At 45.5% G+C, this 21,546-nt stretch overlaps 1 protein-coding gene across 1 annotated transcript in view; it reads right to left on the bottom strand.

Annotated features, from left to right (window-relative positions):
• Positions 1–21,546, bottom strand: part of ERICH6 (glutamate rich 6) — a 41,423-nt gene that overhangs the window by 5,595 nt on the left and 14,282 nt on the right. Inside the window, exons 8-13 of the mRNA XM_089331399.1 lie at positions 16,979–17,092; positions 15,524–15,681; positions 15,047–15,111; positions 12,689–12,831; positions 6,423–6,508; positions 2,412–2,567 (exon numbers count right to left, since the gene is read on the bottom strand). Of these exons, the coding sequence (XP_089187525.1) occupies positions 2,412–2,567; positions 6,423–6,508; positions 12,689–12,831; positions 15,047–15,111; positions 15,524–15,681; positions 16,979–17,092 (722 nt within the window). The remainder of the gene's footprint in view (positions 1–2,411; positions 2,568–6,422; positions 6,509–12,688; positions 12,832–15,046; positions 15,112–15,523; positions 15,682–16,978; positions 17,093–21,546) is intronic.

The raw sequence follows: 21,546 nt of genomic DNA, 5'->3' as shown, positions 1-21,546 counted from the left end.
ACAAGTTCATGGTGTGTTTTTTCAAGGAACTTGGCGTCCTGTAGCAGAGGGAATGTACTTGCTGCTCAAGAGGCAGATACAGGGGGTGTTGAGCGGATCAAGGAGCCGCCAGCCTGCCAGAGGTGTGGTTTGTGGGTCAGGTGGCTTCATGCAGTCTAGAATCTGTAGTCCAGCTCTCATTGACTTCGGGTGACAGTAAAGCACTCCACCAAATGTAGCATAGAATTGCCACTGAATTCCGAACGTTAAGTCAAAATTTTCCAGTATGTTTGGTGGTAATGGACTGACTGCTAGGTAAACACAAATAAGTCACTGTATCTCAAGTACTGGCAGGGGCCCAATTGGCCAATTATTGGCAAGATGAGAGTCTTGACACCTGTAAATAATTTAGAGGGATGAATATCTCTTTCTGAAAAGCTCAAAAGGTGTTAATCATAGTGAATCCAAATTTCACTTTGTTAGGCTACATGATATAATATGAACCCATAGAGTATGTATGTTAGTCGATCAAAATGGGATCAGGAACTTAATTCTTTCAGAGATTTTGTGTGTGTGTTACTATTGTTGGTTGTGGCTAAAGGAAGCTTACAAGTTAGGAGTGTATCTTGGGGCCAGCACTGGGGTATAGCAGGTTAAGCTGCCACCTGCAGTGTTGGCATCCATGTTCCAGTCCCAGCTGCTCTACTTCTGATCCAGCTCCCTGCTAATGTGCCTGGGAAAGCCCCAGAGGATGGCCTGAGTGCTTGGGCCCCTGAACCCACAGGGGAGACCCAGATGAAGCTCCTTGTTCCTGGCTTCAGCCTGGCCCAGCCCTGGCCAATGAGCCAGGGGATGGAAGATCTCTGGGTCTCTCCCTCTCTCTCTGTAATTCTGACTTTCAAATAAATAAATAAATCTTTTTAAAAAGAAGATTTAAAGAAGGGAATGTATCTCAATAACAATTGCGCCATTGTATAGTTCATATTTTCTTTTTCTTAAAAGATTTTTTTTTATTTGAAAGAGTTACAGAAAGAAGTAGAGACAGAGAGAGAGAGATCTTCCATCTGTTGGTTTCCTCCCCAGATAGCTGCAATGGCCAGAGGTGAGCCAATCTGGAGCCAGGAGCTTCTTCCAGATCTCCCACATGAGTACAGGGGCTCAAGTGCTTGGGCCATCCTCTGCTGTTTTCCCAGGTGCATAAGCAGGGAGAGGATTAAAGGGGGAGCAGCCAGGACTTGAACCAATGCCTATTTGGGATGCTGATCCTTCAGACTGGGGCTTTAATCCGCTGCACCACAACGCCGGCCCCAGTTCATATTTACTTTTTACTTTTTTTTTTTTTTTTTTGACAGGCAGAGTGGACAGTGAGACACAGAGAGAAAGGTCTTCCTTTGCTGTTGGTTCACCCTCCAATGGCTGCCGCGGCTGGCGCACCACGCTGATCCGATGGCAGGAGCCAGGTGCTTCTCCTGGTCTCCCATGGGGTGCAGGGCCAAAGCACTTGGGCCATCCTCCACTGCCTTCCCGGGCCACAGCAGAGAGCTGGCCTGGAAGAGGGGCAACTGGGACAGAATCCAGCGCCTCAACTGGGACTAGAACCTTTATAGAAAGAATATGATGAGCCTTGTTTTGTGTAGTTGCTTGGAATTTTCCCATTGAGTTGCATATGGAATGGAAATTCTTCTGGAGCCAGTGTTATGGCGCATTGGGTTAAGACGTTGCGTGCAACACCAACGTGGTCATATGGGGCTGGTTTGAATCCACATTGCTCCACTTCCAACCCTGCTCCCTGCTAAAGCATCTGGGAAAGCAGTGGAAGATGGTCTAAGTACTTGATACCCTCCCACCCACATGAGAGACCCAGGTGGAGCTCCTGGCTTTGGTCTGGTCAGTCCCCTAGGCATTGTGGCCATTTGGAGAGTGAACTAGTGGATGGAAGATCTCTCTCTCTCTCTCCGTCCCTCTCACTCTCTCTAACTTTGCCTTTCAAATAAATAAACAAATCTTTAAAAAATGCTTCTTAGTTGAACATTTCTACCTAATGACCCTAACTTAAATAGATCACTTAAAGCCATTCTTAACATTTATAATTTTTTCCCACAAAATCAAAAATAAAATGGAGGTTGGCATTAGCCTAGTGGTTAAAGGTTGTGCATCCCATATCAGAGAGCCTGGGTTTGATTTCTGGTTCAAGCTCTTGACTCCAGCTTCCTGCTGATGTGGACAAATGGCTCAAGCAATTGGGCTCCTGCTACCCCTGGGAGATCTTGATTCACTTCTTAGTTCCCACTTCCTAGTTTCAGCCCCAGCCCAGCCCTGGCCATTACAGGCACTTGGGGAGTGAACCAGCTGGTGGTGGCTCTCTCTCTCTCTCAAATAAAATAAAATACAAGAAAAGTAAAAATGGCAGCAGGAGGAACCTAGACGCCTACCAGACATTTCCATTGGGATGATAGCAGGAACTTTTGCCAGAGGAGTCCAACACTGCCAGGATGGAGGGGTTAGTAGACATATCTTCTTGAACTATACTAGTGAAACCATTTATCCTGTTGGGCACTCGGACGATGGCTAGGTTTCCAGATGGATAGCTGAACTCAGATAAGGTTGTATGAGTTGTTCTAATGGTCCTAACTGTTCTGGGAATAAATTCAGTTTATGAAAGGGTACTTTCTAATTATATAGCATTCTGAAAATAAGAGATACTATTATTAACAATTTTTATGCTTTTTATGTGGATTAAAATGTATTTATTGGGGGGGGGCTGTTCTGTGGCGTAGTGGGTTAAACTGCAGCCCATAGTGCTGGCATCCTATATGGGCGCTGGTTCGAGTCCTGGCTGCTCTACTTCCGATCCAGCTCTGTGCTATGACCTAGGAAAGCAGTGGAAGATGGCCCAGGTCCTTGGGTCCCGGCACCTGCGTGGGAGACTTGGAGGAAGCTCCTGGCTCCTGGCTTCAGATCAGCCCAGCTCCAGCCATTGTGGCTACTTGGGGAATGAACCAGCAGTTAGAAAACCTTTCTCTCTCTCTCTCTCTCTCTCTCTCTGCCTCTGCATTTCTGTAACTCTGCCTTTTAAATAAATAAAAAATATATATTATATATTTATGAGATACAAGAATACTCAAAAAACACCAGCAAATGGAATCTAACAATATATAAAAAGAATTATGTACCATGATGAAGTGGGATTCATCTCAAGAATGGAATGTTAGTTTAATATCTGAAAATCAATTAATGTAATATATCAATAAAGATAGCCGGCGCCGTGGCTCAATAGGCTAATCCTCCACCTTGCGGCGCCGGCACACCGGGTTCTAGTCCCGGTTGGGGCGCCGGATTCTGTCCCGGTTGCACCTCTTCCAGGCCAGCTCTCTGCTATGGCCAGGGAGTGCAGTGGAGGATGGCCCAGGTGCTTGGGCCCTGCACCCCATGGGAGACCAGGAAAAGCACCTGGCTCCTGGCTCCTGCCAGGATCAGCGCGGTGCGCCGGCTGCAGCGGCGGCCATTGGAGGGTGAACCAGCGGCAAAGGAAGACCTTTCTCTCTCTGTCTCTCTCTCTCACTGTCCACTCTGCCTGTCAAAAAAAAAAAAATATATATATATCAATAAAGAGCAAAAACACATGATCATCTCAATAATCACAGAAAAAGCATTTGGAAAAACCCCAACACACTTTTGTCAAAAAGACTCGATAGACTTCAAATAGAAGGGACTGTCTTCAACATGATAAAGGCATCTACGAAAAACCTACAGTTAAAATCATGCTTAATGATGAATGATTGGATGCTTTTCCCCAAAGATCAGACACTAAACAGAGATGTCCACTCTTTCCACTTCTAGTCAATGTTGTTTTGATCACAGAAAGTCCAGGGAAGAAAAAGAAATGAAAGGAATCAGCTTGGGAAGGGAAGTACAGTGGTGCCTCTGCAGATGACATGCTCTTGTATACGGAAAATCCTAAGGAATTCAGAGAACAATACATGACTTCAGAGTGGTAGGCTCCAAGAAATACATTGTATTTTTACACATGAGCACTGAGCATTCTGAGAATGAAATTCAGAAAACAGTTCTGGGATGGGTGTTTGGTGCAGCGTTGTAAAGATGCTGTTTAGGACACCTCTATCTCACATCGGAGAGCCTGGTTTTGAGTCCTGGCTCCACTTCTGATCCAGCCTCCTGCTGGACACCCTGGGAGACAGCAAATGATGGTTCAAGTACTTGGGTCCCTGACACCTACAGAGGAGATCTAGATTTAGTTTCTGGCTCCTGGCTTTGGCCTGGCCCAACCCTTGCAATTGAGGACATTTGGAGGACAAATCAGTGGATGGAAGATCTATCTTTTTCCAGCTCTCTGCCTTTCAAATAAATAAAAATAAATTGAAATTTTTATAATTCCATTTATAATAGCAGCAAAAATATATACGGAGGCTAATTCACTGTTAATACTCATACTCAGTCCATGTTTAGGCTGATGAGAAATCTGGAGATACAATAAATACAAGATTGATTCTGAGTCATTTTGAAAATCCATCACAACCTTCAAGAGAGTTAAGAATTAAAGTCAGGCCGGCGCCGTGGCTCACTAGGCTAATCCTCCGCCTTGTGGCGCCGGCACACCGGGTTCTAGTCCCGGTCAGGGCGCCGGATTCTGTCCCGGTTGCCCCTCTTCCAGGCCAGCTCTCTGCTGTGGCCCGGGAGTGCAGTGGAGGATGGCCCAGGTGCTTGGGCCCTGCACCCCATGGGAGACCAGGATAAGTACCTGGCTCCTGCCATCGGATCAGTGCGGGGCGTCGGCCGCAGCGCGCCAGCCGCGGTGGCCATTGGAGGGTGAACCAACAGCAAAGGAAGACCTTTCTCTCTGTCTCTCTCTCTCACTGTCCACTCTGCCTGTCAAAAAAAAAAAAAAAAAAAAATTAAAGTCAGGAGCTGGCTTTGTGGCGCAGTGGGTTAAAGCCACTGCCTGCCGTGCCGGCATCCTATATGGGTGCCGGTTCGATTCCCTGCTGCACCACTTCTGATCTAGCTCTCTGCTATGGCCTGGGGAAGCAGTAGAAGATGGCCCAAGTCCTTGTGCCCCTGCGTCCACATGGGAGACCGGGAAGAAGCTCCTGACTCCTGGCTTCGGATCAGCACAGCTCCAGCGGTTGTGGACAACTGGGGAGTGAACTGGCAGATGGAAGACCTCTCTCTCTCTTTCTCTCTCTGCCTCTCCTCTCTCTGTGTAACTCTGACTTTCAAATAAATAAATAAATAAATCTTAAAAAAAGAATTAAAGTCAGGGAAAGAAATGATAACTAATAAAATCGGGAACATTGCTTCAGGTTTTTAAATATATATGGGCCTAAGGAACTAAAAATTCAATTTGCCTCCTGTGTTGTGAAAGCCATTTTTCTGATTTATTATTGATAATTATAGTTAAACATTTAGGAAACTACGACTAAAAATTTCCTCTAAAAAGGAAGGCCCTTGGTTCATGAAAAATGGTGCCTCATTTTTTGCTTGCATGTTTTTTACTTTCCTCAAGATACTAAATGAACTTTGTGCCAAAATATCAAATGGCCTGGCCATGGGGCAGAAGTCCAAGCAATCAGTAACTTAGGGTTCCATAAAAGGATGTTGAGTTTTGGTGTTAAAAAGTAACAAACTGCTCAGGCATGTGTAAACGTGTATCCATTTGGGAGGCAACACTCCATCAAAGCTTTAGAATGCCTGAATTTCTTTCCCATAATTTCTGCTCCTAGATATTTAATTCAAGATAATATACAGTAAGTGTACACAAAGCTGTTCATTTAGCTATTATATACAGCAGCAAAAATTGTGAAACCATCTTTGTTCAGTCATGGGGGACAGGTTAAATGGATGATATAGTACAAGGGTAATTCAGAAAGTTCATGGATGGAAATAATATGAACATTTTCCATGAACTTTTAGAAGCATCCTCATACATTGCTATAATGAAATACTATGTGATTATAAAAGTACTGCCATATCTATATTTATTGCATATTATATACTCATAACATCTATTATATAAAAGGACCAGTTATAAGATATGAATATATTGCATAACAGTTGATTTTTAAAGATCCATATGGGCATACTTAAAACCATTTGTGGAAAAATGAAGTTAGAAGTATTAATTTATTTGGGTGCAAAAAGACTTCATGATACATGGGAAATGTGTATTATGAAAACAATATGCAAGGATTTCAATTTTTTTTGCACCAAAATAAACTCATACTTTTAATTCCATTTTTTTCAAGAACTTCTTGAAGCACCCTTGTATATGCTCATAGGAAAAAATAAGGAAAGCTATGTTTAAAAATGCTACCAGCTTTCCTCTGGGCACTAGAATTTTAGAGGTAATGCTTTTTCTGTATATTTTTTTCTGTTTTTTAAAGAAAGTGAAGCTAACAAAAATAACTTTTTGGAAGAAAGGATACAATATTTGCATTGTGCCATCTGGAAATGAAGTCAGAAACTTGCTCCCATGTTTATAGTGCTTCTCCAGGAACTCGTCCCTCACAACCTGGCACCAGAGAAAAGAGCAGAACACGGGACTGTTACTTGTTTCACACACAAAGCACTAAGTGTATCAGTGAATGCTGTTGCCTGCCAGTGATACAAATCATTTCTTTTTCTTCTTCTTCTTCTTCTTTTTTTTTTTTTTTTTTTTTTTGACAGACAGAGTGGACAGTGAGAGAGAGAGGTAGAGAAAAAGGTCTTCCTTTTCCGTTGGTTTACCCCCGCAATGGCCGCTGCGGCCGGCGCACTGAGGCTGGCACAATGCGCTGATCCGAAGCCAGGAGCCAGGTGCTTCTCCTGGTCTCCCATGCGGGTGCAGGGCCCAAGCACTTGGGAAATCCTCCACTGCATTCTCGGGCCACAGAAGAGAGCTGGCCTGGAAGAGGGGCAACCGGGACAGAATCTGGTGCCCTGACTGTGACTAGAACCCGGTGTGCTGGCGCCACAGGTGGAGGATTAGCCTATTGAGCCGCGGCACTGGCCAGGAGGTCTTTTTTTTTTTTTTTTAAGATTAATTTTTTATTTGAAAGCAGACTTATGGAGAGGAAAAGGCAAAGAGAGAGAGAGAGAGAGAGAGAGAGAGAGAGAGGAACAAAAAGAGAGAGAGAGAGAAAGAGGTTTTCCATTTGCTGTTTCACTCCCCAAATGGCTGAAATGGCTGGAGCTGAGCAGATCTGAAGCCAGGATCCTGGAGCTTCTTCCAGGTCTCCCGTTTGGGTGCAGGGACCCAAGGACTTGGGCCATCATTCACTGCATTTCCAGGCCATAGCAGAGAGCTGGATAGGAAGAGAAGCAGCTGGGACTTGAACCAGCACCCAAATGGCACTGTAGGCGGTGGCTTTATCTGCTATGCCACAGCGCCAGCCCCTATTAGGAGTTCTATGTGCTTTGTGTACTTGGACATCTCTTTCTCCAAATTAGGGAAGTTTTCTGTGATTATTTCACTAAAACAGCCTTCTAATCCATTCTCTCTCTCACTTTTTTTTTTTTTAACGCTTTCAGAAACTCCTAAAATCTGTATGTTGGGTTGTTTGATAGTCTCCCATATGTCTCCAACACTGTTTTTAATTTTCCTGATTTATTCTTCTCCTCCTCCTCCTCTTCTTCTTCCACTTCCTCCTCCTCCTTCTTCTTCTTTTTTTTTTTTTTTTTTGCCAAACTGAAAAATTTCCAAAGATTGGTCTTCTAGCTCTGATATTCTTTCTTCTGCCTCACCAAGTTTGTTGTTTAGGCTTTCCACTGCAATTTTATTTGATCTATTGACTTCTTCATTTCTAATATTGCATTTTGATTTCTCTTTTAAAAAATCTCAATTTCATGGGAAAATTTTCATTCCTGTCATGTATGAATTTCTTTAGTTCATGGATTTACTTTTGATTGCTTTGGAGTAATCCTATGATAAACCTTTTGAATTCCATTTCAGGTGTTTCATCAATCTCTTCATCACATTCTAATGTCGAATTGTTGTTATGTTCCTTTGGGGGAGGTCATGTTGTCTTTATTCTTGTTTCTTGAATTTCTGCATTTGTTTTTAGGTATTTATGGAGATACTTGTTAGTTTTTTCCTCTGATGGCTTATACAAGATAACTTTGAACTGTTCATCTGTGGCTTAGTGGAATGTCTGCACTTTCAGTGAATACCCAGAAGTGCATGCTGGATGTGGCCAGGGAGCTCTGGTCAGTGCTCCAGGGTGGGGCGAGTATCCAGGGTGACGCCCAAGTTGGTTGTGGTAGATTTCCTCTTGTTAACAGAGTGGGGGGTATGGTCAACTCTGTTGGTGTAATCACACCCTAACCCCTCTCCTCCAAGGTGGTCAATGCCTGGGTGTTAGCCCCCAGCGGGTTCCGCCCTTGTCTACGTTGCCATATGAATCACACAAATGATCTGCACAGTCCTCACTCCAAGCACAGATCCCACTGCAGTGACCTACCCCAGGCATCAGGGAGCTCTGAGAGTGTGGTGCCACTCACGATTGCCCCAGAGACCCAGCTACACCCTGCACCCTCTCGTGCAGCCACAGAGTCCCCAAAGTCTCATCACATTAGGCTCCCACAGTCACAGGGTGCAGAGGATCCATTCCACCCTGCCAGCCTATCTGGTCCACAGAGAGGCAGATGTTCCCTGAGCCAGCTTCCTCTGGGTGCTCTGCCTAGGCGGCTTGAGTCCTGGAGCCTGGGAAGGCTGGGGGCACCTCACAGTCTTACATGGGAGCCCAGTCCCCATCAGTCCCCCAGCCAGACTCAGGCAGTGGGGAATGCGGATTTTTCCCTCTGCTAGAATCCCTGATCACACGCACACACACTGGCTGAACGTTGCCTTCTCCCCGCCAGGTGCACCAGAGCTGCTGCCACCAGTCCTGCTGAGAAGATGCCATGTTGCTGCGCACATGCACAACGGCTTGTGCAGCTGCCACTTATGACCGAAATAGCACCTGCCCCTCCCAGCCAGTTGCCGAGTGCCATTGTTGGAGGGGTGAGGTGAGAGAATGTCGTCTCCCCCACTTTTTTTATTGCGTCTGCAGGTGCCCTCTCCCCCTTAAGGCTCCGGGCTGGATTCATGGCATGCTCTCCCTCCGGCTATAGCACCAGTGGCACGGATTGCTGCAGTGGGATCTCACCTCAGTCTCCAAAGCTGGTGCTTCCTCCAGCTCTTGGCTGCTGCAGTCGTGTGTCGTGCCTGTGTCTGTGCTGCGTGTCTGCACCTTCCGTGGTGCACACAGGCCCACGGTGTTCCTCTTCCTTTCGTAGAATTTCTACTGTGGTTTTCTAGTTCTTGATTGACAATGACTTCCTAGTGCTGTATGTTGTTCCTTATTCTGCCATCTTGGAATCCCCCAGGTTTTTTTTTTTTTTTTTTTTTTTTTTTTTTTTTTTTTTTTTATGAGAATCTTTATTATTATGTACAGGGAACTAGACAGTGCACATTTATCCCAGCTTTGTGGCGAGTTCTTTAGCCTTGACCTTTTCCAGCTTGGCAGTGTGATCCATGGATTGGTTAATGGCAGGAGGCACCTTCAGCTGCTGTAGCCGGATATAGTGAGGGCATTTGACAAAATGGGTGAGGTCCCTCTTGGGCTGGATGTGCTGTCCAATGCCAAAGTTCTTAGGTCTTTTCTCAAACACAGGACTTCCCACCTTCTTGGCCCTCTGCTCTTCACGACAGCAGGGGCTGGGGCCACTTCCTTCCCCTTGGCCTTCTTTCCTTTTGACATCTTGGGTGGCTTGACAGAGCCACTGAAAGTCACCCATTTATGATGTATGCCCTTATCAGCCCAGGATGTCCCAGACAGGTAGGCTTAGTGAGAGTCAGAACCAGCAGAATCATAGGCCACAAAATTCCACCATGGGGTTTGGCACTGTGGTGTAGTGGGCTAAGCCTCCACCTGCAGCACTGGCATCTCATATGGGCCCCGGGTCCAGTCCTGGATGCTCCATATTCAATCCAGTTCCCTGCTATTGCACCTGGGAAAGCAGCAGAAGATGGCCCAAATATTTGTTCCCCTGCACCTGTGTGGGAGACCCAGCAGAAGCTCCTGGCTCCTGGCTTTGGATTGGCTCAGCTCCAGCCTTGGCTGCCATTTGGGGAGTGTACCAGTGAATGGAAGACCTTTCTCTCTGTCTCTCCCTCTCTCTCTAACTCTGCTTCTCAAATAAATCTCTCTCTCTCTCTTGTGGGGAGCAAACCGGACTAGACTGTTACTGGAATTAAGACTTATTCTATGCATCTGCTCTCCCATAATATGGCGCTGGGAGAGAAGTAAACAGCTTCCGCACAGCTGCCTCCAGTTCAACCAATAAACTGTAGGACTTGCTATTGATTGGAGGAGAGCAGCGTACTCGGCGTGTGGGCAGCCGAGTTAGGATTGGCGGAGGAGGACTATAAAGGAGGAGAGAGACGGCATGCACGAGGAACATCTATGGGGAACATCTAAGGGAACCCGTGCAGCCCCCGAGAAAGCCGGCCGGCGGTGTGCCGCTCCCCTGCGGAAGTGGGGAATGCGGCCAGGGGGAACTGCCCTTCCACGGAGGTGGAAGGGATAGTAGCCAACCCGGGAAGAACCAGCAGCAAACCCGGGGAAGGCCGAGCAGACGAAAGAACAGCGCAGGGTTCAGTGTTGCTCCTCCACGAAGAGGGGGAGCGACATCTCTCTCTCTCTCTCTCTCACACACACACACACACAAATTCCACCGTGACATCTTCAGAGTCACTCCTTGGGACTTGGTTTGCCAGGTATGAAGTTAACCATTTCTGTCTCAGTGACCTAGTGAGTCCTAACAATGAATACTATATAATACCTCATAAAATATTTTTGAAGGATTAGTTTGCTTTCATTAACTATTCAAAAAAATTTTTTTTACTTACTTGCTTACTTACTTATTTATTTTTATTTGAAAGGGAGAGGGACAGAGACAGAGCCCTTCCTTGACTCACTCTCCAAGCCCCTATAAGAGCTGGGTCAGGGCTAGGCTGAGTCAGGATTCTGAAATCAATTCAGGTTTCCCACATGGGTGGCAGGGACTCACGTACTCCAGTCACCACCTGCTGCCTCTCAGGCTGTACATTAGCAAGAAACTGGAATTGAAGGCAGAGCCAGCATTTGAAGCCAGGCACTCTGATATGGGATACGGGCAACCCAAGCAGCATGCTAACTGCTACAACAAGCACCCATCCTGGAAAGCATATTTTTCCAACTAAGTTTAAGAGTAGATAAAAGTTAACATACACAGGGGCTGGCACCTTTGGTGCCTGCATCCTATATGCGTGCCAGTTCAAGTCCCTGCTGCTCTACTTCTGATCCAGCTCTCTGCTATGCCCTGGAAAAGCACTAGAAGATGGCCCAAGTGCTTGGGCCTCTGCATCTCCATGGGAGACCTGGAAGAAGCTCCTGGCTGCTGGCTTCAGATTGGCCCAGCTCCAGCCATTGCAGCCGTTTGTGGAGTGAACCAGCAGATGGAAGACTTTTCTCATTCTCTCTCTCTGCCTCTGCTTCTCTGTAACTCTGCCTTTCAAATAAATAAATAAATCTTGAAAAAAAGGCTAACATATATAATATGATTACAAGGATGTTAACAGAGACCTATGGAAGGAAAAAGGTCTAGAACACTGTTATCTACTAGAACTTTTTATGACAAGAAAAATGTTCTATGTTGGCACTGCAGTGTGTAACCATTAGTCACACACAGCTGTCTAGGACTTGAGATACACTTAGTGTGACTGAAGCCTTACATTTTAGATTTTATTAATTTTAATGAATTTAAGTTTAAATAGTCATGTATCATACTGCTACCATATTGGGCAGTGCAAGTCTAGCACAGTGCAAGTTCTAACACATGCAGCTATCACATTTTTTAATAGTTGGCTTTTTTTTTTTTAAAGATTTGTTTATTCACTTGAAAGGCAGAGCTACAGAGAGGCAGAGACAGAGAGAATGAGAGAGAGAAAGGTCTTCCATCTGCTGCTTCACTCCCCAGGTGGTCACAATGGCCGGGGAGCTCTGCTGATCCGAAGCCAGGAGCCAGGAGCTTCTTCCAGGTCTCCAATGTGGGCACAGGGGTGCAGAGGCTCAGGGACTCGACCATCTTCTACTGCTTTCCCAGGCCACAGCAGAGAGCTGGTTCGGAAACGGAGCAACTGGGACTCAAACTGATGCCCATATGGGATCCCGGCACTGTAGGTAGCAGCCTTACCTGCTATGCCACAGCGCTAGCCCCCAGCTATCACATTTTAAAATGAAAAGGTTTTAACCAAAACATTTGTTAAGACATTGTTATAAACCTAGAAGAAATCACAAAGCAGAGTCTGTACCAATTCTTTTGGAAAATAGTTAAATGTATCATGTTCTCTAAGCTTCATAAGAACTTTTACAATTTTAGGTAAAATGGATAGCAGGTTTTCTCTTGTGTGTGGAGTCTACTACTTGGCATAAAGTGTGGATGTCATCCTATTTGGTACATAGTTATAAATACTTTCTTCATTGAATTACACTACCCACATGACAATACACTCCTTTTTCCTCACTTTATGATCACTGTCATGAACCCCGTGTTATATGATATTAATATCCTTGTTTTCAAGAAAAACTGTATGTGTATATATAGTATCTACATATGAAGTGAATATGGCAAAATGATCTTTAAACATTGACACAATTTTAAAAATAGTGAGTAAAAATACTTCCATTACCTTTCCACATACACTCTTAGAATCACAGCAAACAATGGATATGCTACTGCTTAGTTGTAGATCAAATAGACTCTCATCAGCTCTCTTTTTTTCTGGGACATCCATGGAAAGTTGATAGGAAATTGTTTTTAAATGCTTTGGATCTAATGGGAAAATAATTACATACATGTTTAGCATTTAATAAACCTTTCTTCTAAAGTATAATTCCAAATACCATTACAAACCATTGATTCACCAGAGTTCTTAAGGAAAAAAATGAGGACCATCATTATGTTAGTAAGGGAGTACTTTTGTTAAAACAAAAATGTGAGGAGAGGCACAGGTGTTTTGGCAAAGCAGATTAAGCCACAGCCTGCGACGCCAACAGCCCAGATGGGCACCAGTTTGAGTCTCAGCTGCTCCACTTCTGATCCAGCTCCCCGGTAATGGCCTGGGAAAGCAATGGAAGATAGCCCAAGTGCTTGGGCCTCTGCACCCATGTTGGGAAACCCTGGAAAAGCTCTGGGCTCCTGCCTTCAGTCTGGCCCAGCCCCAGCCATTGCGGCCATTTGGGGAGTGAACCAGCAGTTGGAAGATCGCTCCCTCCCTCTCTCCCTCCCTCTCTCTTTCTTTCTCTCTCTCTAACGATACCTTTCAAGTAAATAAAAATAAACCTTTAGAAAAAAAGTGAGAACATTCTTTGGTTAAAAGAAGAAAAAGATCCTTTTCACTAAATGGCATTTTTTGGCCTTTAGTTTTGGCGAGAAACAGTATCAAGAAACTTACGTAGTATTAGGGATTTAATTACAAAAAAAATGTGTCTTCTCTAGGTATTTTAAAATTTTTATTTAGTTGGGAGGCAGAGAGAGCAGCATAGGTCTCCCGCGTGAGTGCAGGAGTTCAACCGTGGGAAGCGTGACTGCTGCCTCCCAGGGGCTTCACTGGCAGGAAGCTGGAGCAGGGATCCGGAACCAGGAGCTAGAGCCTGCAGCGGAACCCAGGCACTCCAGGGCGGGGTGCAGGCACCTTAACCGCTGGGCTACCCTCCTGCTCCCTAAGTGTTTGTTCAATAACTGAGCAGTAAAGGAGGAGCCTGGTGCTCAGAAAGGTTAAGTAATTTACCCAAAATCAGACAGCCTGTAAGAAGAAAAGCAAGGATACAAATTCTAGACTTCTGAGATTTGTTTTTTTTTGTTTGTTTGTTTGAAATGCAATAAACACAGAGAGAGAAACATTTCATACACTGGTTCACTCCCCAAATGACCACAATGGCCACTGCTGGGCCAGGCTGAAGCCAGGAGCTGGGAACTCCATCCAGGTCTCCTACATGGGTAGCAGGGGCCCGCTTGGGTCATCTTCCTCTGCTTTCCCAGGCACGTTAGCAGGGCGCTGGTTAGGGAGTGCAGCAGCCGGGAATCTAATCGGCACCTGGGTATGGGATGCTGTCATGGGAAGCAGTGGCTTAACCCGCTGAGCCACAACACGAGCAGCACCTTCTCCTACAATGATTCTCCAACTGTACCAGTGCTACAGTTATACTGGCCAGTCATACAATGATTCTCCAACTGTACCAGTGCTACAGTTATACTGGCCAGTCATACAATGATTCTCCAACTGTACCAGTGCTACAGTTATACTGGCCAGCCAACCGACAAAACCAGTATATGAAGAAAGTAATCTGATTGATTTTTTTATTTATTTATTTATTTATTTATTTTTTGACAGGCAGAGTGGACGGTGAGAGAGAGAGACAGAGAGAAAGGTCTTCCTTTGCCGTTGGTTCACCCTCCAATGGCCGCCACGGCCGGCGCACCGCGCTGATCCGATGGCAGGAGCCAGGAGCCAGGTGCTTTTCCTGGTCTCCCATGGGGTGCAGGGCCCAAGCACCTGGGCCATCCTCCACTGCACTCCCTGGCCACAGCAGAGAGCTGGCCTGGAAGAGGGGCAACCGGGACAGAATCCGGTGCCCCAACCGGGACTAGAACCCAGTGTGCCGGCGCCGCTAGGCGGAGGATTAGCCTAGTGAGCCGCGGCGCCGGCCCAATCTGATTGATTTTTGACATTTTCCAGACCCAAATTTGAAAACAAAATGGAATGTGTGCATAATCAAACAGGAGCTGATGAACTTGAAAACTCTGCGGCCTTCTATGAAGTGCTCTATAAATGTTGCTAGTTGAATTCAATCAATAATAACAATTAGATGAAGACTAAGAACGCCACAATCCAGATGCCTGAAACACCAGATTTTCTGACCCACTTTGAGTAATGCTTAGAAGTGAAAATTTTCAATATTTTTATAATGTATAGATTTTATCTCTTTTTCAAACATCTTTCTGATGCTGCACAGCTAGTCTATAATATCAGCAGTGATAAACTCACCTTCAGATAAATTTGTGTATTCAGCTTTTTTTGCAAAATTTTTGGCCATTTGTTGCTCTTGTTTTCTACAAAATCAAAAAAACATGGATCAATCAGAGAAGTGGTTTAAACTTAAAATAGAATATACAAATTGTTTTAATCCTTTTACATTTTTATCTGTTATTACTTGTGAATCCAGCCTATCAGGACACAGAGGGTCCCTGCTCTGCTTACTGGACACATTTCTCCAACATAGGACTGCTGAATTATCCTGCTAGTTCAGAGTTCATAAACTACCACTTTCGGTCAGTGAGATCACTGATTTTCTGAGAGCTTTTCAATCTCATGAAATCTGCCAGGCACTGTCATCTGTTTGCTTTGGCCAATTTTTACTTCTTCACAGGGAACACAACTTCAAAATGACACATTCTTAAAGACCAGGGTTCATCGCGCAGGGGGCTCTTCCGCGAAGCTGGCCGGTGGCAGGCCCCCTGTTACCTCCGCAGGGCCTTCTCCTTTGCCTTGAGTCTATCAACTTCACTGCCATGAGATTCGTGGGGGTTGATGCAGATTAATTCAAGATCAGGGCTTTTGTCTCTCTGGTTTTCCTCGTAGATGTAGTCAATCAGATTTTGGAAACGGAGACAACAGGAGGCCTGAGAAACAAAGAGGTCATTTCCTATCATTAGCCCTAGATGAAGATGATCAGAGGGAGCAGGCGCCACACACAATTAAATGGGGGTTGGATACCGCTCTATCATCACTTCTTTTTTCTTTCTGGTAACAGCTTTATTGAGATATAATTCACATCCCACACAATCCACTCTTACAAAAAAGGTACAGTTCCTTGGTTTTTAAGTATGTTCACAAAGTCAGCACAGTCAATTTTAGGACATGAAACCTCTAGCTATTAACAGTCACTTCCCTTCCGTCTCTCCTCCCAGACCCTCAGCAACCACAGATCTGCTCTCTGCTTCTCTAGGTTTGCGTATTTTGTACAGTTCCTATAAGTGGAATCATAAAACATGTGGCCCTTTATGACTGGCGTATTTCACTTAGCAAAATGTTCTCAGGGTGCATCCACATTGTATTACATTTCACTACTTCAGCTTTCATTTTTTGGATGACTATATTTCATTCTATGAATTACCACTCTTAGTTTATTCATTAATCAGTTAATGGACAATTAGGTTCTTTCCACTTTGTGGCCATCATAAATGATACTGTTATGAACACTTATGCATAAGGTTTTGTATGGATCTATGTTGTCAACTTTCTTGGGTACAGATGGGGACTTCAAAAAGTTCATGGAAAATGGAATGAAATAAGTTTATTTTGGTGCAAAAATTTTTGACATTTATGCATATAAGGAGTCTTCAAAAAGATCATGGGGGCAGGTGTTTGGCAGAGTGCTTACCATATCTCTTGGGATGCTGTTATTTCCCATCAGAGTGTCTGGTTTAAGGTCCAGCTCTACTTCTGATTCTAGCTTCCTGCTAATGTGCACACTGGGAGATGGCGGAGATGGCACCAGTACTTGAGTCCCTGCTACCCATGTGAGAGACCTGGATTAAGTTCTGGGTGCCCGGCTTTGGCCTTGCCCAGCCCCAGCTATTGCAGGCATTTGGAGAGTGAACTAGAGGATGGAGGAGCTCTGTCTGTTCTCTCTGCCTGCTTAAACAGATTTTAAAAGCTCATGAAAAATGCAAATCATGGAAGAAACGCACAGATTTCTGTGTCATTGACAATACTTGTTATTATCCTTATAATTATAGCCATCTGATGGCTGTGAAGTAGTGTCCCATTGTGGGAGTGATTTGCCTCTCCCCAGCAGCTGTCATATAGTTCTGAGAATAGCAATGCAGGTGAAAGATACAAGAGAAAATACTACATGTGTTTCAAAATAGTGTTTATATAAAAAAACTTCCTCATTAAACCTGTTTCAAAACTCACATGTTTTTTTGGTTCAGTGCATCTATAGTCAGAGTATATGTCCAAATTGGAAAGAAATGCTTTTAGGTCGCTTCCACAAAATTCACACTCAGGCGATTGCTCCTCCTCTTCTTCCTTCAGAGAGAGAGAGAGAGAGAGAGAAGTGAAGTGGTCCCAGGAGGCCCGGCAGCTGTGAGAGCAGCAGGAGCAGGCCCTGGGCAGGGCCGGTGAATGTCCCGTGGGACATCAGGAGGATGAGTGAGGTGCCAACTTGCTTGTGAACCCTCAGACACCACGGGCACTCCCAGAAATACTTGGTGGGGAACTTTCAGAGGGCTAAGGTTTTAGAAGGCACTAAGCAGCGAGATCAGTGATTCCAGAGTATGCCAGGCAAGCACACACTGGGTTTTCTGCAGAGGGTCTAAGGTGTTCAAACACCGCGGAGTCGTCTTTTAAAAAGGGCCAGATAAGAAAGCGCCCTGTGCCCAGTGTTGTGGTTGAGCAGTGGCCCCTTGGGATGCCTGCACTCCGAATTGGAGTGCCTGGGTTCCGGTCCCGCTCCACTTTCTTTTTTTTTTTTTTTTAAATGTATGTAAGTTATACAAGTTTCATGTATTTTGTATAAACATATTTAGAAACAGCGATACTCCCTACCCACACTGTCACCATTCCTCCTCCCTCTCCCATTCCCGCTCTTACTTTTTACAGAGATCTGCTTTCAGTCCCACTGACTCTCAGCTCCCCTTCCTGTGAGGCAGCATGATGACCCAAGTACTTTGGTCCCTGCAGCACATGTTGGGTCACTGCATGAAATTCCTGGCTCTTAGCTTTGGTCTTGCCCAGCTCTTGCCCAGCCCTGGCTGTTGCGGGCATTTGGGGAGTGAAAAAATAGATGGAAGATCTCTCTTTCTCTGCGTGTTACTGTCCCTTTCAAATAAATAAATAAAACTTCTCTCTTTCTCTTTCTTTTTAAAATTTATTTGACAGGCAGAGTTAGACAGTGAGAGAGAGAGAGAGAGACAGAGAGAAAGGTCTTCCTTCCGTTGGTTCACCCCCAAAATGGCCGCTATGGCTGGAGCTACGCTGATCCGAAGCCAGGAGCCAGGTGCTTCCTCCTGGTCTCCCATGTGGGTGCAGGGCCCAAGTACTTGGGCCATCCTCCACTGCCTTCCCGGGCCACAGCAGAGAGCTGGCCTGGAAGAGGGGCAACTAGGACTAGAACCCAGCACCCATATGGGATGCAGGCACCGCATCCCATATTAACCAAGTGAGCCATGGTGCCGGCCCCTCTTTTTTTTTTTTTTTTTTTTTGTAACAGAGAAAGTCTCATAACTACCATGTAGGCCACCATGTACAACCATTAACTCCGTAACATAAATGAGAGTCTTTTCTCAAAGGGATCTGCAGGTTGCAGCTCTGAAATTTCCGTGTGCTGTGATGGCACAGGGATGCGGTGGGGGAGGGGAGGGCCAGTGACTCAGTGAGGGGCTGATATGTTGTGACTGTTCCAGTGATCAGAGGTAATGTCTGTGATGGCAATGTCCTGGCCAGGCAAGCAGCCTGGCCTCAACAGTGGCCTCCAGGAAAAGACCCAGATCTGAGCTCCACCAGGGCAGCTGCATTGGCCGTGGAAACCATCTTCTTGGTTTTTTTTTAAAGATTTATTTTATTTATTTGAAAGGCAGATTTACAGAGAGAGAAAGACAGAGGTCTTCCATCTGCCGGTTCACTCCCTAAATGGTGGCAATGGCCAGGGCTGTGTCTCCCATATGGGTTCAAAGGCCCAACTACTTGGGCCATCCTCCACTGCTTTCCCAGGCCATCAACAGAGAGCTGGATAAGAAGTGGAACAGCAGGGTGAATCTTGAACTGCTCACACCCATATGGGATGCCAGTGTCACAAGTGGAGGCTTAACCTACTATGCCACAGTGCTTGTCCCAGGAAATCATCTTCTGAGAGTGACAAAAATGCCCAACATGGAGCTAGAGATGGCCAGTTCAGTCAGGATTTCACTATCCCAGAGTAACATCTACTGTTTTTGTTGTTGTTGTTGTTGTTGTTATTTATTTTTTGACAGGCAGAGTTAGACAGTGAGAGAGAGAGAGAGACAGAGAGAAAGTCTTCCTTCCGTTGGTTCACCCCCCAGATGGCTGCTATGGCTGGTACGCTGCGCCGATCCGAAGCCAGAAGCCAGGTGCTTCCTCCTGGTCTCCCATGCAGGTGCAGGGCCCAAGCACTTGGGCCATCCTCCACTGCCTTCCCGGGCCACAGCAGAGAGCTGGACTGGAAGAGGAGCAACCAGGACAGAATCCAGCACCCCAACCGGGACTAGAACCCAGGGTGCCAGCGCCGCAGGCAGAGGATTAGCCTAGCGAGCTGTGGTGCTGGCCAACACCTATTGTTTTTAAGTCATTGAATCCACCCAACAGAGACTACTGCACACTGCTGAAAGCAGAATGCTTGGAGAGTAAAGTCTTGTGATAGAGAATCGTGATGAAAAGTCCAGCACAGCTGTTACATGATGGAGCAGGGCAGAAAGAGAGCTTAGCAGTGCCAAGCCCTCTATGAGCTGTTCCCTACAAGGAACCTGGTAGTGACCACCTCAGCTCATAGCCCCTTCACTTTACCTAGGGGTGAAGCAAGATGGACATGCTTCCGTAGACTACGAGCCGGGATTGGAATCCACACCTGAAGAGGCTGTGGCTGGAGAAGGAGCTGGGATGCAGGTGCTGCTGTCCCTGAATTGGACTAGCATCAACCCTACCTCTGCAAGGGTTGCCTGGGAAGCCAGAGGAGCCATCGCAGGGATGTTTCCCCGCAGGAGAGGCCACAAGGCCTTTCTCATGTTCAGGTCCATTTCAGGGTATCAGGGAAAAAAAGACAGCTCGAGAGACTTCTCAGGATAGAAGAAAACAAATTCCAGCTCATAGGCAGGCATTTAGCCTAGGGGTTAAGACACTGGTTAAGATGCCTGTATCAGGCTGGCACTGTGGCGCAGTAGGTTAATCCTCTGCCTGCAGTGCTGGCATCCCATATGGGTGCTGGTTCGAGTCCCAGCTGCTCCACTTCTGATCCAGCTCTCTGCTATGGCCTGGGAAAACAGTAGAAGATGGCCCAAGTGCCTTGGGCCCTAAACTGCCTGAGAGACCCAGAAGAAGCTCCTGGCTCCTGACTTCAGATCAGCCCAGCTCTGGCCTTTGCAGCCATTTGGGGAGTGAACCAGCAGCACATGGAAGACTTTTCTCTCTGTATCTCCCTCACATTGTAACTCTACCTCTCAAATAAATAAGAAAAATGTTTTTTTAAAAAATGCCTGCATCACGGTAAAAAAAAATGAAATTCTGTCATTTGCAACAAAATGGATGAAACTGGAAACAACATACTTAGTGAAATAAGCCAGTCTCAAAAGGACAAATACCATATGTTCTCCCTGATCTGTGGTAACTAATGGAGCACCTGAAATGTAATCTATATAAGTGAAATTGACACTTTGAGATGAGATGACTTTGAACAGCCCTTGTCTTGACCGTTGAGTGGCAGGTTTTTTTTTTTTTTCATACAATTTGTTGAACTCTTTACTTAGTATAGAGTTAATCATATGTGTATAAAGTTGATTGAAAATAGATATTAGTAAAAAATAAGAATGGGAATAGAAGGAGGGGTGGGAGTGGGAGTGGGAGGGCGGATACAGTGGGAAGAATCACTATATTCCTAAAATTGTGTTTATGAAATGCATGAAGTTTGTATTCCTTTTTAAAAAAAGATTTATTTATTTATTTGAATGCCAGAGTTACACAGAGAGAGAAGGAGAGGCAGAGAGAGAGAGAGGTCTTCTATCCGCTGGTTCACTCCTCAGTTGGCCACAATGGCCGGAGCTGTACTGATCTGAAGCCAGGAACCAGGAGCTTCCTCCAGGTCTCCCACATGGGTGCAGGAGCCCAAGAATTTGGGCCATCTTCTACTGCTATCCCAGGCCATAGCAGAGAGCTGGACCAGAAGTGGAGCAGCCAGGACTCAAACTGGTGCCCGAAGTTTGTATTCCTTAAATAAAAGGTTTCTGGGGAGAGGGGGAAGATGCCTGCATCACATTTTGAAGAGCCTGAGTTTGAGACCTGGCTCTGGTTCCTCATTCCAGCTTCCTGCAAGTGTAGACTCTGCGAGGCAGGGTAGCTCAAGGAGTTGGGTCCCTGCCACCCACGTGGGAGACCTAGAATGTGTTTCCAGCTTCTAGCTTTCTCTCCAGTCCAGCCCTGACCATTGTGGGCATTTAGAGAGTAAATCAGCAAATGGGTACTCTCTCTCTCTTTCTTTCTCTTTCAAATAAATAAAATAAATTCATTTAAAATAACACTGCTAGAAATATTTTCATCTTGAGTCTGTAGGGTGATCAGAAAGTTTGGAAACCTAGCTAACTATGTATTGATTTTACATTACATGAATATTTAATGTGTTGCCTCATCAGAATTGCATAGTTCAGTGTGCTGTACAAAGTGTCAGTGAACACCACCGTAATGCAGCCACAAAGTCTTTCCCCCAGTCCATGCACATGCATCTGACACCTGCTGTCTCTCATGGTGTCTCTTATTGT

This window comes from Oryctolagus cuniculus, chromosome 4 (genome assembly GCF_051225735.1).
Source record: "Oryctolagus cuniculus isolate XC-2025 breed Fujian yellow rabbit chromosome 4, ASM5122573v1, whole genome shotgun sequence".
NCBI classification, from domain to species: domain Eukaryota; kingdom Metazoa; phylum Chordata; class Mammalia; order Lagomorpha; family Leporidae; genus Oryctolagus; species Oryctolagus cuniculus.
The sequence above is the reverse complement of the archived record's forward strand: the minus strand, read 5'-3'. Positions and strand labels throughout refer to the sequence as shown.